General features: G+C 43.0%; 1 protein-coding gene and 1 long non-coding RNA gene across 2 annotated transcripts in view; one reads left to right on the top strand and one right to left on the bottom strand.

The window, feature by feature from the left end:
* The window catches only part of LOC124184889, a 79,734-nt gene that overhangs the window by 44,986 nt on the left and 18,424 nt on the right, over positions 1-16,324 (bottom strand). The gene's annotated exons all lie outside the window — the stretch shown is intronic.
* The window catches only part of LOC124184887 (SKI family transcriptional corepressor 2), a 29,391-nt gene continuing 15,412 nt past the window's right edge, over positions 2,346-16,324 (top strand). Inside the window, exons 1-5 of the mRNA XM_046575063.1 lie at positions 2,346-2,465; positions 12,490-12,583; positions 13,121-13,422; positions 13,534-14,126; positions 14,205-14,536. Coding sequence (XP_046431019.1) covers positions 12,491-12,583; positions 13,121-13,422; positions 13,534-14,126; positions 14,205-14,536 — 1,320 coding nt within the window. The 5' untranslated portion in view covers positions 2,346-2,465; position 12,490. The remainder of the gene's footprint in view (positions 2,466-12,489; positions 12,584-13,120; positions 13,423-13,533; positions 14,127-14,204; positions 14,537-16,324) is intronic.

The following is a 16,324-nucleotide window of genomic DNA, read 5'->3' as shown; positions in this document are numbered from 1 at the left end:
TATACGTTCAACCACTTAAATCTCCCGTAATAACCCGAGGCCGACGATCCGTCGATCGTTGCTTGTTACTCGTAAAGGTGCAGGGCGTTTATGTGTTTGCACAAAACGTACGAGCGCTCACAAATTATATTATACGCACACGTACGTGTAAATCTCGCCTGGTATGCTAGCCGGATCATTAAACTTTGCGGTATACCTGATAAAACCAGATTTAATTTTATCACACTGGAAATCAAACTTGTGCAACGGCGTAATTGGCCGGTAAAGCATGTACAGTGGGTAAAACTTTTATGACACTTTATCTATGAGCAGATAGATACGTGGTTTATTTTATTTTATTTTTTTTTGTATTTCAGTCGCTGTTTCAACTTGAAACCAAACAAAAGAAATATTGTTTTAGGAAAAATTTAATGTATATAACGTTAGACGCTTTTCGTATAAATATAGGTATACCTAACGTACTCGACCCTCTTCGATCCCCGAGTCACAGTTTCATACTCAAACTACAAAACCTACCCTATCCACGGTGACTTGCATAAACGCGAACCGGAAATGAAGAGCTTTGATTTAATTAAATGACACGCGTCGATTTGCAAGTACCGTCATACCGAACCTGTATTCAAACAAATTTCATCCGGAACAGAAAACAAAAAAAAAAGAAAAAGAATGGAAACAAACATAGAATGAAACACCAACAAGCGACGTTGATAAAATAATAAAGTCACGGTTCTTCGAATACACGATACATCACGGGGTACTATAAGGGAGGAAGAGAGGAAGGGAGGATTGGAGTGAAGAGGAGATACAGCGTGTAACTGACCGTATGTTCGCACATTGTGATTTCTGTATCGAACGCCTCCCTGCACCACCGAATATAATTGGCAGGGGACAAGAAGCCGAGAAGGATATTTATTGCTTTTGAGGGTAGCGGGAATCGTAATAGGCTGTGAAGGGTGGCTACGGGGGAGTGAGGGACACCAGCCTCTTTTGCGGTTCGTCGAATTGTGCTTCCTTAAAAAAATTCACCCGTATGGTACCCACACATGGAGTTACAATAATTTTTCGCATTCAGGTATCACAATTCGCTTTCAATTTCAACCAAAGATATGAAGGTGAAAAAAAAGCGCAGAACCTAATTTGCAAGATTAATTTCTTCAACGACCTGTAAAAATTTAAGTAGCAAATGACGATGATCGCATACAGATGCGCTGATGGATATGTACGATTTTCACAAACTCGTTCAATCTCGATACTGCAATAGTTTGTTCTTCTCCAAGAAATCCCAGGCAGTGTTCAAACCGAAGGAATATTAAGGGCAAAACGGAATTTGAAAAATTATAAAAACATCAACGTAAAAAATGAAACTTCGTAGATCGCAAATGGCTACAGAAATAATGACTTCGTTTATTCACTAGGAGATATTTACTTCCCTAGGACTCGAGGCACGAAATAGACTGTAACGTCGTACTCAGATGCTGAAACAAACTAAGTATAAATAACCAATGATGTGACGTAAGCTGCGAAGTGCAGGTAGATGAACGAAAATGGTCTCGTTATAGTCGTAGGTTTGAAGTAGGTACACTGTAAAACGTTACGCCTGGAGTTGAACCGATGTGCAATAGAATCCTAAAAATGACACATCTATGTACGTACGTTAAATGGTAATTATCATTTATCGTTGATTACCGAACGCAGAACAGTTTAAGATTCGCTACATTCGTTCCAAAGTTTCTCGATCAAGAAAGGCTCACGATTATACCACGCAATGATAGACCATCTAGCTGTATAGTCGAGTGATAAAAGCCGTACGACAAGCCGCTGAAATAAAAATTCGCAACACCGAAAGAGATGTACTACAAGAAAATACGTGGAGCAACGATGTACTAAAGATGTAAAATCTCGTTACGGACAATACATCTGTAGCAAATATGCCAAGTGGAAGAGAGTAGTGTTGGTGGATTCGGTCAAGCATCGGTGTGCGACGTTACCAAAAGCACGGAGAGTACGGCGAGTTGAGGGATGAGTTCGTAGATAGCACGACGACGATGATAATAATAACCGCGATCTTCTGTAAGTACGTGTTTGTAGTTACCCCGAAGACGAGCTAGGAGCCACGAGCCACCCCGTCGGGTCGGGTCGGATCGACAGACTCCGCCCTGTCGCTATCGTCAGCCAAGGGTTGGTTCTCCCGGGGGTGGCATAATAGGGGGCGGCGCCTCGGCTAACTACCGTCGAGGGTGACTTTGCGTCGCGACGGGGGCGTCGGTGTTTCGCGAGGCGCCGCGTGGACAGTCGGTCTGACATCCGGGAGCGAAGGAGCCCTTCATTTTTCCCAATTCTTTTATCGAGTGCACTCGAGACGATCCCGTTCGTTCTCATCGCCTGTCAATTCGAATCAGTAACACTAGTGATATTGTGATTTGTTTCCTCGAGTAACTCGCAGCCCTGGATTCCCCGCAGGCAAGGTAATTTGTAACGAAGCTGTTTGAAATAACAATATTCTCGCTGTACTTTACCAGGTGACGATCGTCGTTACCTTCGTTTTCAGAAATAAGGGAGGGGGGGCTTGTCGCGTACTCCGTCAGTCTTTGTGATTCTTGATTATATATAGACAGTCGACTGAGTTTGTTATTTATGTACTGTCAAAGTGTAAATATACATGTGAGGACTCAAAAGTTGAGTGAATATAGATTAGCATTGAGAAAATGATCTATTTATAATTAGCGGTATGATAATCGACGGAATTGGGGATGCAAGACTATAAAGGCTACACTGAGAAAATAGCTTATTTACCGTTAACAAACGTATATTTGGATATGGGGAAACAAATGTTTCGTTAAGTATTATTATCAAATTGTAGTTGAGCAAAATATGATTTGTTAACTATCAATAAATTTCTAACGATCGTTATTTGGGCCCGCTAAAATTTTATAATAATAATAAAACATTCGTTACACCGTATTCCAATATACATTTGTTAACGGTATATAAATTCTTTTCTTACAATGTCAGTGCACCGTATTTACCTAATAAGTTTACTGACACGGAGCGGCGTTTCTACGAGATGTGGTTTCCTGAGGGTGTGATGATGTTAAAAATTTGTTCCTCAACGGTCGGACTTCGTGCAAACTAAATTGACCCCCAATAAAAGTGCCGGGGGTAAGAAACGGCAAACTGCACCCGAGGGATCGTCGAATGAGCCAGGGTGCGTTCTCCGCCGCCGCCGGCGTCGCCAAGAGACGAACACAGAACAGATATACATCGTTCGCCAGAAATATTCATGAAAAATTGAATTGATTTCCATTTGCAACAATAAGTATAAGGCCACACGTTAATTGGAACAAGTAATATTCGTCTAATAATTGTCACAGGGTGTCTAGCGTCAATAACATATCAAATTTCCTGACATCTCCCGGGTTTCCAGACGAGAATAGACATATTTCCAGGACTCATTTCAACCTAACGTTACTAACAAAACCTCTTTTTTCATGCATCAGATGTCTTCATCGTAATTTAAAATAGTCCAATTTTTCTTTCAGTTCAATTTTGCTTCAAACTCAATGAACAATTATATCACCAAGCACTCGAATTTTAAGAAACTAACGTAAGTTTAGGATTAGCCATTCTTTCGAAACATAAAGGTAGAAACAGGAATCTGAGGGTGTTAACTATTTTTAGTACTTGTTTCTACTTTTCATAAATTTTACATAGTCCTCAACATCAATCTGTCAAGTCTTAAAATTCCTTCAAAACCCATATTTTTCGTTACTTGTACTCTCACGGAGAGTAATTTTCTACGTTTTAAAGAATCGTCCAATAGTAAGGAAGAAACTACAAAAGTTCCGGGACACATTCTCGAATCCCCCGTCATTTCCTGGTTTTTCTAGTCGCATGCAAATTCCCTGACAATTCTCGGTTTTCCAGATTTTCTTCACAGTTAGACACCCTGATTAATATAGATACAAGAAAATCGGTAAAAGCTTTACGTGTGTCTCAAAGGTGTTCGAAGCTACGTAAATGATGAATATAATCGTTACCTAAGCACGGATTATCAACGGAAGACGAAAACGGGTCGAGCATCACAGTAAACCAAGTTTAGAGGGGTTCAGGTGATTCGAAAAAGTTTCTCAAGGGTGTAGTTCAGGTTTAGGTTAAGTTATAGTTATGGTAGCAGGACGAGCGAGGGGATCGAATAAGTTGTAAGTGGTTTTTATTTCCCTGACAAGAAACGGGGAAAAGAAGTCCTATGGGTGAATTCATTTCTCTTCGCTCACCGATTGGAGGAGTTGTTCCGCTGTTTTTACCGCTTCAAGAAATTTTTATATATAGATACCAACAAAGAAATCTTACCTATGTTCTTTATTCTGTGATATGTTGTCGTGCATGAAAAAATGTGGTAGACGTTTTTTCCCACATGCTAATTCGGCGGTTCAAAGGATAAAAGCTAGCCTTAAAGGTTGCTCCGAAAAATCCATTTTTTTATAACTGTTCGATAATAAGGTACAATTTCTTAACAAAATCAATTGGAAATTTTTCGTTATCAAGACACGATGATAAAGATGCACAGTATTTTCACCGTCAGAAGTTGCATCCCTTATTTTTTGGGTGAAGTGTAGGCTTGCTTTTGACTTCCCAAACACCTCAATTATTACGGAAAAAAATACGCGTCTAACATTTTTCACGTACTCCAATATATCACAGAAAGCAGAAAATCAGTGAGACACACCTCGGATACTTACTTTCCTTGTAAGTTACGCTGCTGAATAACCACCAACCGCATAAAAGCCCGAAAGGTTCTTACTCGTAGAGGACCTGCTACGAATACTTGGGGTGAGGAAAAGTCTAAAACGGTTTCATCCCTCTTCAACGCTGTCTTGTGAAATGTTACACGCTTATAACGGTACGTACACGCGAATGTAGAAATCCACTGCAAATACGAGCATCGGATTGATACGAATCGGAATCGCGTGCGGACCAACGGTGAGGAATAACAGGTGCACCATGTGTGCAGATTCATTAAATAAACATAAAACTGCACACCGTACGCGAGCAGAGTTGTACCCTAACGATGATATCGCTCTAGTACGATTATTCTTCACGCTAATTCACGGTTACACCGCATTGCGTCGAACAGTGTACGAGATGCATAAATGAAGCAGGCAATACATAGACCGATATCTTTTTTTCTCCCAGTCTGGATTTATCCTGCTGTTTCAGGCGTATACGTATCCTACGCTTTGACCTCGTCTACGAGAACTTGTTTCGATCGGTACACGTTCACACTACATCTTCGGAAAAAGGTGATACAGAATCATGCTTGGAGTTCGTCCCGCGACTTACAATTAGCTAGACAGAAAGAAAAAGAAAAGAAAAAACGTCGAATGTGCTACTGGAGCATGTTTCGTAGAAGAGCAATTTAATTATTAAAGTTTTCATCCGCTTGATTTCAGAGGAACTGTATATAGTTAATCTTTTAATTCCCTTGAGGGAGGCCACGGTATAATATGCAGGCTTTCGGACTTTGATGATCGTTGTTTGATACGAGTTTCTTCTTCCTCGAATGAAAATGCTTGCAGGGCTAATGAATCGCCGTTGGACATATGTATCTAAATACACTGAACGATGGATTTATATCACAACGATAATTCAACCTCCTAGGGAATTGAACAACGATTAATCCGTCGCCTACCGTTACACTCCCATTTATCAAAGTAGTTAGGGTCGAAAAATAATGTTGATTTTACTTTTCCTGTGGTGAATAAAACTAGAGCACTTTTTTCTACTTAAATTTACAGCAACTGTGGCAAGATTTAAAAATCTGACAATAAGAGTAACAAAACCAATAGTAAAAGAGTTACAATATGCTTGATCAGATCCACCACAATTGATGCAGATTTGACTCCGAAAGAATGATGGCCATATGATCACCACAACAGTTGTAGAATCTACATTACATTTTTTTCCGTGTATACGTAATTATGGCAGTAAAATATTTGCTGATCGAAGGAATCGAAAGATAGCTCTTATTCGTTAAAATTCTCTTAAGAAAAACATCAGCATTGTCTATAGTGAAATAGTTCGACTCGAAGAAGGAGTCGTTAATTATACCTACCGAGCGGACGCTGAATTGATGTGATCGAATTTTGACGTCCAATTTGAAGAATCGTGGGGAATCTAATCGTCGATTAATTGGAGTCAACAAATTAGCGGGAAAACGACGACGACCGTCTGTCCGTTCTACGGAGAAAACAGTAATTCAAAAGAGATCCTGCATGTAGACGACGGTGCGTAACATCAAAGCTCTATAATTCGACGAGACGGTCTGGAGCGTGTGCGTCAATTTCATTACGCTAATTGTAACCACCACCCCAAAAAACCGTACAATACATTGACAGATACGATCGGCCCGGCAACGACCCTCCGCGGTAGCGAGTTAATATTTAATTGATAAAATCATCAGCATAATTGCCACCCTCCCGTGTAAGCACCTGTACGGAAAATACAGAACACGGCGGTCAGAGGGGGAGGGAGGGAGGGAAGAGGTTGGGAACAAACGGCGTCGCGTAATTACCGTTAAATTGTTAATTTTCGACGCAATGCCTCCTCTCGCCGCGAATTAATCAAATCTATCAAATGATCAGATCAATTCGTGAACGCTGAATCGTATTACGTACGACGTTTCTGTAAGACTTTGATAATTGAATTCTCCCCAGGCGACGTCCCACTGCAAGATGACAATTGCGTTTTTTAAAGAACCTGGAGGGGTGTCGCGATTGAATTTTTCGACAAAGCATTTTTGTAGCAACAATTTGACTAGTGCTGCTCGATTTTTTTTTTGTTTTTTTTTCAAATAAAAAAACAAACCGGTAGTCGTAATAATATACTCGGTACGTACGTGTGTAACAAAGTTAGGGTGCGGTTGGTATTCTTTACTTCCGATCTGTGCATAACGCAACAACTTTGGAATTGTTCTCCTCGGTCGCGAAAGAAAATATCTACAATCTATCGACGGGGTTTAAAACTCGTGCACGATAGTTAAAATGTCGAAACGCGTACCGCGTCGAGTAAAGGGAACGAAGAGGCGCTGCAGGTGCCACAATTGGTGATACGACGATCCTCGCCTCTGTTGTAACCGGAAGCCAGGTCAGGTTTCACCGTTACACATTTATACTTGCGGAGTTCATCGAAGTTGAACTCGGGATGGATAATTTTCGTGAGCTTCCATTAGATTGCCTCGTAAACCCTCTCAGCGATTAAAGCGGATATTAAAAGACGGCGTACGAGAGACTTGTGTAAATATTCAAAAACAGGTTACATAAAATTCTGTAGGCGTGTAAATCGAAATGATTTGTTCACCGCTGAGCCTGTGTGTGCACTGACTATAGGATATTCAAGGTAAACTGCAGCCGTATTGGGATGTGACACTTTAGTGATTGAAACGTTTTCGGGGTTGAAAGAGAATTACTTTCTTAAATATTGAAAGCTACCATAGGCAGCTTTGTATACGCATTTTCCGGGGTTAAACAAACATTTTTATCGGTATTAAACGTACACACGTCAAATGGCCCCGCCGCCTGCTCTTGAACCTTTCATACCGTCGATGAACGGAAGTCACGGTAAAAAAGAAAACACCTTCTACGTTATATGTATATTATATTTATATTAGTCGGGGATTCCGTTCGTAGGTTATACATACAGGCGTGTCGAAAGTAAATCAAGGTAATTTTATTGAGCGTTTGTTCCAAGTTTTGAAATTCACTACGGCTTTGAGATAAATGGGTTGTTGGTTTTTTTTTTCAAATCCTCAAGCTGCAACAAATTGAAAATTGATAACCAAAATCATTTTCCAATACCGGATATGAAGTCTATAAAAAATATTCGGAACAGTGAAAATCGAAGCTGTACATTATTGTAAGAAAATACGTATATAGATTAAGTAATATAGACCAAAATACTATGGAATTCTACCAAGTGTCCAAGTCTGAGTGTCTGCTCACGTTTTAGCTCTTGCACATGCAGGTATAAGAATAAGGTGTGAATCTTGGTTCACCTGTAATTTGGCAGTGCGGTGCAGCAGGACCGTTAAAAACAAAAGAACCGAAAGAAATGAGACACAAAGACCGAAGGCGAGGCTCTGTTTCCGAGTCATGCAAATACTCGAGAGAAGTACAATTACAGGGATGAAGAGAGAGACGGAGGAAGGGAGGGAGGGAGAAAGAGAGACGGCATCGGATGGAATATAAGAGAAAGAAGAAAAAAGGCAAAGTTTCCCGGAGGTACGGGAGAGCCTCATGATGGAGGCACGGAGACTTAACGACGTCACAATGAACGCTCCCGCCCCTGTCGACTTTTGCCGGGGGTGGAAGAGGACGAGGACTCTGTCGGGGTTAGGGGGCGGAGGAGGGCTGGGGTGGAAAACGAAGCTGGGCGACGAACGCGAGCACAGATTGAATTGTAAAATAACCGGGATGGAACAATGTGCCCCCCTCTGCAACTTTGTGTTTGCATTTAAATAATCTGCGAGCAGAAACTCGCTTATTCTCTAACTTCGTGTACATTGTGATCTACGGCGCGAGAGAGATTTCCAGGACAGTGGATCGGGATGGAAAAGACTGGGGGCGCAGGATTCGCGCCGAAATATTTAACAGCAGACGCTCCAAGCTCGGCCTGAAAACTTGGGATGAATCAGTATTTCGCGGTAATATTGAAATACAAGTTATAAAACGAATGATTTTCAATTGCCGAATGTCTCGTGCGCTCACCAAGTCCTCGTAAACACAAATTTAAGTATAAGCTGTGTAAAAATTACCTGAGCTCATTTTCAACTCGGTTTCTTCATGTCGATTTTTGCCAAAGCAGAGACTGCGGGACTTTATCCTTCATTTTTTTTTTAATATCTATATTTTTCAAATCCGTGCAAATTTTGAGAAATACAGCTCATCTTCTAACTAATATTCTTCTACGGCGACTGTTAAACTTACCGGAAAATTAGTTGCTGGCGATTTTAATACAACTTGGAGCAGATACTTGAACCAAATTAAATTTTGTAAAAATTAGTGGGTTGTAGGATTAGGTTAACCAACATTGAACTTTTTAGTTAACCAACTAGAAAAGTTTCAGCATGTGTTATACGTGAGATTGCCAACGTTGCGCGTCTTGCAGCGGTTTACGTTATTTGTTACCATTCTAGAATCAATTCCAGTTCTTTGGAATCATTGTAAAAGTTCAATTACTGAATTCCATCATAGCTGCGAGTGAGAAGTTTACTTGGACTGAATAAAAATAGCGAAATAATCGTTACAAGCTGAGAAAGGTCATAAGCACAGAATTTGAAACACTTTACGGTCGTTCAATTATTATTTCCGCTAATTTTCACTCGGGTAAAGTCACGATTTCGTATTTAATCTTGGACAGTCTGCTCTCACAAGTAAGAAGATTCAAGAGGGTTGAAGGACGTTCTCGAGTTAAACGAAGTTTCGAAGTACCGGATTGTAGGCAAAACTCATGTTACATTTGTACGGGTTTATATACAGTATTCCTTTTAAATAGGGCGGCACGAAGGAAGGCGGTGAAGGGAATGTGATTCTTGGAAATTACTTCCCCCCACCAATAGTCTTCAGGTACGAATTAACTCGGCCGTCGGCTTCACCTCTGAATAGGGCCGCGTGTCATTCGCGTCAATTGCGTTTTATTTTTAAGGTGCCAGTTTGTTTTTCCCCTGACTGTTGGTAGGTGTAAAATATGCAATGAAAAGTTTATATCGACCAAGAAATCATCGAGCAGCCGAGAGCGACGTTGCAGTTGAATGATTTTGAGAGGCATGCTGCTGAGAGGAACGAAAACAATAATTCTACGGATTTATCTCATACTCTCCATACATAGTCAGATCTCTGCTGAACGCGAACGAAAGACGATCTATTTTGTATTGAACTGACGAAAAGTCTAAATTCAATTCGATGTTACTTGTATTTTCGTGTATTCGCACGATAAAATTGACTTGCGTTGAATAAATAGTATATAAAATTACTTGCATTCCCCATCACTCAAGTTCCAGCGTCAGGGTTTTCGCAATCATTTGTCAGTGAAATAATTCGAATGACGGATCATCGATGAGTGATACGAAGCATTTTCCAATAACGGCCCTACACAGAGGCAACTGTCCAAATATTCGTAAATAGAAAGTAGTGGGGGAAGCGCTCGAGCAAGTATTAAAAGAAAAGCGGCCCTATTCGGAGTGAATACTGTACCATAATTCCTTAGCGATTACTGAAACGAATCAGAAGTCAGACAGTACCTATACACGTCACAGATGAAACCTCATCAAGTCTCCGAGTGTTTTTTAACTTGAAACTCCCTACAGATTCTTGACTAGGCTATAACCGTCTTCCATTTACCTCGCAGCCTCTCCGTATCACTGTAGAAAGTAGGCGAAGAATTTTCGAGGTAAAAGTCACCCACCTCTCCGGCTCCGCACCGAAACCGTTGATTTTAATTGAAAACCCCTCTACCAGCTCGATCTATCCAAGCATTTTGCCGCACGTATACGTCCAGGGTATTACATGCATGCGCACCTCGACGCAAGTACGCATGTACGAGAGAGTAGGTTGTACACCTACCCGAAGAGGAGATGGAAATACCGTACACAACCCCCATAGAATGTCCCGTAGAGCGCTGGCGCGGGCGGGTTGCCGTCGGCATCCCTCGGGAGCTTCGGATGGGGTGGGGGATAATTCAATTTGACACCCCCACCCACGCTTAAACAAGGCAGCACCCGTCCCCCTACTCCTCACCCCTCCTTTTCTCCTCTTCGTCCCTTGCCCTCAGCCTCCCGTCCCTCTCGCGACCTCGTGCAAATTAAATTCTCATCCAGCGTGAAACAATGCACCACTGCCTGGCCTGGTGGCTAGCTCGGCTATGGGGCAGAGTTTCGATGGTCAGCGAGCTTGCGCTGGGTGCGCTGGATGTTGGATCATACGAATTGACCGCATTAATTAACCGTTGCTCGTATACGACGGAAGTGAATTCACTGTAAGGATAATTAAATTTTAACGAATGTAGATATAACGGAAGACGGCTGATTGCAATTTTTTTAAGATAATGTACGATGTGCGATGTTATAAATTAATTTTCTATTATGGCGGGTGTGGTGAGGGAAATTTTTTGTTTAAAAATAGTCGGGTAGTTAAAAATATTCTTGGACAATATCGTTGAGAAGATGCATAGAAACTCGCATCTGAATCTTTAGTTCCGAACGTAGAAACATAGAGCGTGAAGTCAGGGATGAATTGTAAAATTGGACGTACGGTTTGAACAGTTTAGCTCCGATGGTTAATATACAGATCTGACTAAATAACAAATTGGCGTTGCAAAACAAGGAACGTCATCGAAGCGAGATGCAAAGTTTAATTTGAACGCTCGCTTAATCCCTCGGAGATTTATTTAATCACCGTCCAATAAAGAGATGATCAAGGAACTCGGTAGTGTAAGCTTACCATAGACATTTAAAGCTACGACAATGCTCTGGCTTAATCACATTCGATTAATTCACGCGCTTTCCGTCGCTCCGAAACCTCTCGCGGATACACGGGTCAACCAATTTTTCCTCTCATACAATACTTTCGATATTTCCAATCAGCATCGCCATCGTCGAGCAATTGCAATTCTTTACCGAAGAGCGGTGTCACAGAATTCGTACTTGATTGTGAACGCACCCTAAGAAAAGCTCTGTCTATCGTCAGTGTGAAAATTCATCCGAGCTGCTATTTTAGTATCAGATCCGCAGTGCAGTTGGCGTCTCAAGCGTAGCATTTGATGTACAGAAATCCGAAACAAGCCGATCGGAGTCTTCCAGCCCTGACAAATCTCAGTTTCGAGTCGTTCCCTGGGGTGTTAATTCCCCGGAGATCCAGGTTACGACGTACGTGAGCTCATGGGACCGTTGAAGCAGCTCGGAGAATAAATTACCCCAACAAATCGATACGCTTATGGGTCATTATATGAAATCCATTAAGCTGAGCTATGCGTTGAGAATTTGTTGATGTAAAAAGACCGTTTTCGTTGAATTATTTAAAAAATTGATTTGCGAACGCAAATCATTTTCAACGTTTGTATCTACCTTTATTCACATATGTATTCCCGATTATTGCGACAGGCTCATTCGCTTCAAATTAAATGCACGAATGAGCTTTACATATTTAATAACGACGTGTCTATTTTACGGATTGTACGAAGCGCGATTGACAAAATATAATGAATATAAATACCGACGGGTTGAGGGGATTCCAATGGTTCGGTATATCCGTACGTGTGCACTGCAGTATTTTACCTGCGGCTGCAGAACGCATTACGCGAGAATAGTTCCGGGAAAAAGCCAATTAATTGCTTCGCGTTCCATTGTCCTTTATACCTTTTGATATTTGTCTAGTTTTATTCGATGGAATGATGTGAAACTGATTTATTTCGGTTTTGTACTTCGTTTTTGTTTTTCAGAATGGACGGGCCGGCGGTATTGTCTCTGCCTCCGATGTCCAACCAAAAACCAGTTGCGTCGCCACAGCCCCAGTCGCATTCCAAACCGAATCAGGTAGCGACCGATTACCTCACGTTTCGAGTTACGCAATCCGAAAGTCAAACACGTTCATAAATATCAAACATGACTTCCATTAGTGCTGCCATTCCTGCATACAGAGAATATCACAAATGTTCCGGAATGCCTGGTAGATTGAATACATGTACTACAGATGTTTGAAACTGTCTTCAGAAATCTCAAACATCATCGACTACTCGCGCAGCCGGAACACTTGCGGAGTTGAACTTTTTTTTTCTATCTTTACGCATCACGAATCCAATCGTCAAATATCTGTGGGAAAAAATTCCTACCTCTAGTAATTACATCATTTTACCGTAAAAATTTGGTAACAGTACCAACAGTCGACATAAAACATCGCAACTGAGAAATCGATCAAAGCACTACATAGAGTTTTCCGAATGTACGAATAACTTCTCGTCACGTCTCATTCGAGATACACGATTTTCTCAAGCGAAAGTAAACCTAGAAGCGATCAAAAAGTCAATTTAAACCCAACGGCTTCAGAGCTGCGTGGTGCATCTAAGCTGATAGGAGTTGCAGGTGGGAACAGTGTCGTTGTACGGGATCCACATCGTGTCTCTGGTGATCGAGGGCCAGGAACGATTATGTCTGGCTCAGATCAGCAATACACTGCTCAAGCAGTTCAGCTACAACGAGATTCACAACCGTCGTGTAGCCCTGGGCATCACCTGCGTCCAATGCACACCGGTGCAGCTTGAAATCCTCCGTAGAGCCGGCGCCATGCCGGTTTCCTCAAGAAGATGCGGGATGATCACGCGACGGGAAGCCGAACGACTCTGCAAATCTTTCCTGGGCGATAACGCGCCCCCTAGGTGAGTCGCCATCCTTTTACGGAACCAAGAAGCGAAAAGGGCACGATGGAAACAAATCGACATGTTCCGTTATTAAATTTTCCTTGACCCGTTTACATCTTTGGACTCCAGACTTCCCGAGGACTTTGCGTTTTCGGTACATCACGAATGTGCCTGGGGTTGTCGAGGCGCATTTTTACCAGCACGGTACAACAGTTCCCGAGCAAAGTGCATCAAGTGTGCCTACTGCGGTCTCTTCTTCTCCCCGAACAAGTTCATATTCCATTCGCACCGTATCGGCCCGACGGACAAGTACGTCCAACCAGACGCGGCGAACTTCAACTCGTGGCGGAGACACATGAAGCTATCAGGCAGCCCCCCTGACGACGTGGTCCACGCCTGGGAAGACGTCAAGGCGATGTTCAACGGAGGAACCAGAAAGAGACTGCTGTCGAATCCCACGGGACCTCGGTGCACACCAACGGCCGTTAAACGTGCCAGATCCTCGCCACCGACGCAATTGCCCTCCCCGATACCCTCGCCGACGCATCCGCGAGTTCCGCCGTTCCCGGAACTGCCGCTTCCATTGTCGCGGAATTTCGTCATGGACTACGTGTGGCATCAGCATCAACAGGCCGCGGCAGCAGCGGCGGTAAAAACCCCCGGCTTCTCGTTTTCGCAGTACGCTTTACCCTGGCTGGCAAAAAGACCCGTTCTTTTCCCAGGTAAGAATAAACCCCCCAGCAGGGACACGACGATCGGCGTAGATCCTTTACTTCATGGATTTCATTTCACGTTTCCAGGTCCACTGCCCCCGCCGATAGCCGGAGCAACGACGGCCGAACCCATGGCACCGCCAGTCACGTCGTCCTTGCATCAGTCCGCTTTTCACCCGGTACTTCGGGCGGGTCCTCCGCTCGGTGAATCGGGTCAGATAGTCCAGGAGTCTACCCCTGAACCCAGCGTTGAAAAGGACGACGATTCCGACGACGAGGTCGACATCGAGACGACGGAGGACGAGGTCAAGGCACCCTTGAATCACCCTCAGAGTCTCAACTCCGCGTCAAACTCCGCCCTGAGTACCCACAGTGGGCACAGCACATCGCCCCAGTGTTGGAGTCCTCCGAGAGAAACGGTAAGTTCGTTACTTTCCATGTTTACAAACCGCAAGGTTTTCGCAACCTGTGTCCTCAGCGAGTGTCGAAGACTGGTTCAACGCGTGCAACGGTTCGCAGAACATTAACTGGCAAGGTTTTGAATGAAAGTTTGATCATTCTTCGTCCGTCAGAAAGTAGAGCGGGCCGCAAAGCGATTAGTTATCGATAATCGTGTTTGTGCTCAAGCTTGAATAGCGTACCGGCGTAGATCAGCAAACATTATGCTAAAGTGGATGGGTAAGAAAGGAGGAAAGGTATCCCGCATGTGCGGAGTGGGAGGCACGTCTCCTCCGTATCCAGTGCCACTCGGTCACGCGGCCATTGTGCGGCGGTGAAAACGTAGTTATAACACATTGTTCGAGACACGCGTCATTACTCCTGATTACTTTGTAAACACTCTACGTCAAATACGAGCGAATATGTTCAGCGTTCCACGCTTTGTAGGCCAGGCGGCGGGTCGCGCAAACACGTAACCCCGCGGCAAACACTTTGCGACAAATGACAATCACGGCATCCGTTCCAACGTTCAACACGGTGAAATGTTGCCTGCCTAGAGTAGAATTTGTCACTCGGGAACTGCGGGACTCGAGCCGCACGCGACTCCTAGACACGCGACGCGTCCCTCTGCCGAGAGCGTTTTCGTCCTCGACAAAAATCGACGAGCAGACAGATAACGCGATTCGTGTGACACGGTAATCCACAACGCTTGTTTATAACAATCACTTGTACAATTTCACTTCTTCTTCTTCTTCTTCTTACGTGGTCTCCTTCCAGGCTGTACAGTTTAACGGGGTTTTTCCTCAACCTTTTGGGAGTTACAGTGTTGAGAGTACCGCGTGTCAATCTTTGACCGTGTCGAATTTCGTCTGGGAAAAATGGCAGAGAAATATTTGCCTCTTAGGTTATGAAAATAAAAAAAAAAATCATGAAAAATATTCATCACCGGCAGATTAATTATACGGCAACGACTTTCCCGTAACTTTAATCACTTAGTGGTGACTGAAAAGAGCTCTACCTACTATTGTAGCTAGTACCGAAGCAATAGCAGAGTATATTTGGATTGTAACTAAAGGAGCCAGGCCCTTATGTACCCTCCATGCTCCATACCCACCATTTTGCCTCATAATCCAACCCACCTTGTCCCACATTACCAAGTGTGTAAACAATTATACGGTGAAGTTAATCAAATTAACGGTCTCTACGTCGTGTGAGTAGGATGTTCCCACTTATACCGACTGATTCTTGCTTCGTACCTTTCAGATTCCGAAGTCTGTCCACGTAGCGATGCCAGTTATGAACTGTATAAATCATATTGGAATCCACGAGAATCATTTTGCGGAATCAATAAATTCATTACAGTTTCTAAAATGCGTGTAAAAAATCCTGTTTTAGGTAAAATATAACGGTGAGTCAACGGCTCGACTCGCACACAGTAAGCCGTGTAACGGATCTACATAATTTTAGGCCAACGTCAAGCTGTTCGCCATTCGGCCCTTCAGTTTGCTCTGCGGTTCGATTGTTCATTGACTGTTGGTCGACTGCTCACACGACCGTCCTTTCTCGTCAATCGCGATAATTATTGTGTCAGTAAATACCTGCGTACGTACCGTACTATGATCCTCAGTCGATGGCTAAACACGCGATCGTGTTCCGAGTGCCTCCCCATCCTCTCGAGTCTTAGGGTTCTCTAATATAATTAAATAAATGACCGCTGCATTATTTTGACAGGGCTTCAAGGTTCAACGAACTTGTTATTTGCCGTTGCC

Source organism: Neodiprion fabricii, chromosome 6 (assembly GCF_021155785.1).
Source record: "Neodiprion fabricii isolate iyNeoFabr1 chromosome 6, iyNeoFabr1.1, whole genome shotgun sequence".
Taxonomy (NCBI): Eukaryota; Metazoa; Arthropoda; class Insecta; order Hymenoptera; family Diprionidae; genus Neodiprion; species Neodiprion fabricii.
Note: the sequence above shows the minus strand (reverse complement) of the source record. Positions and strands in the feature narration are given on the sequence as shown.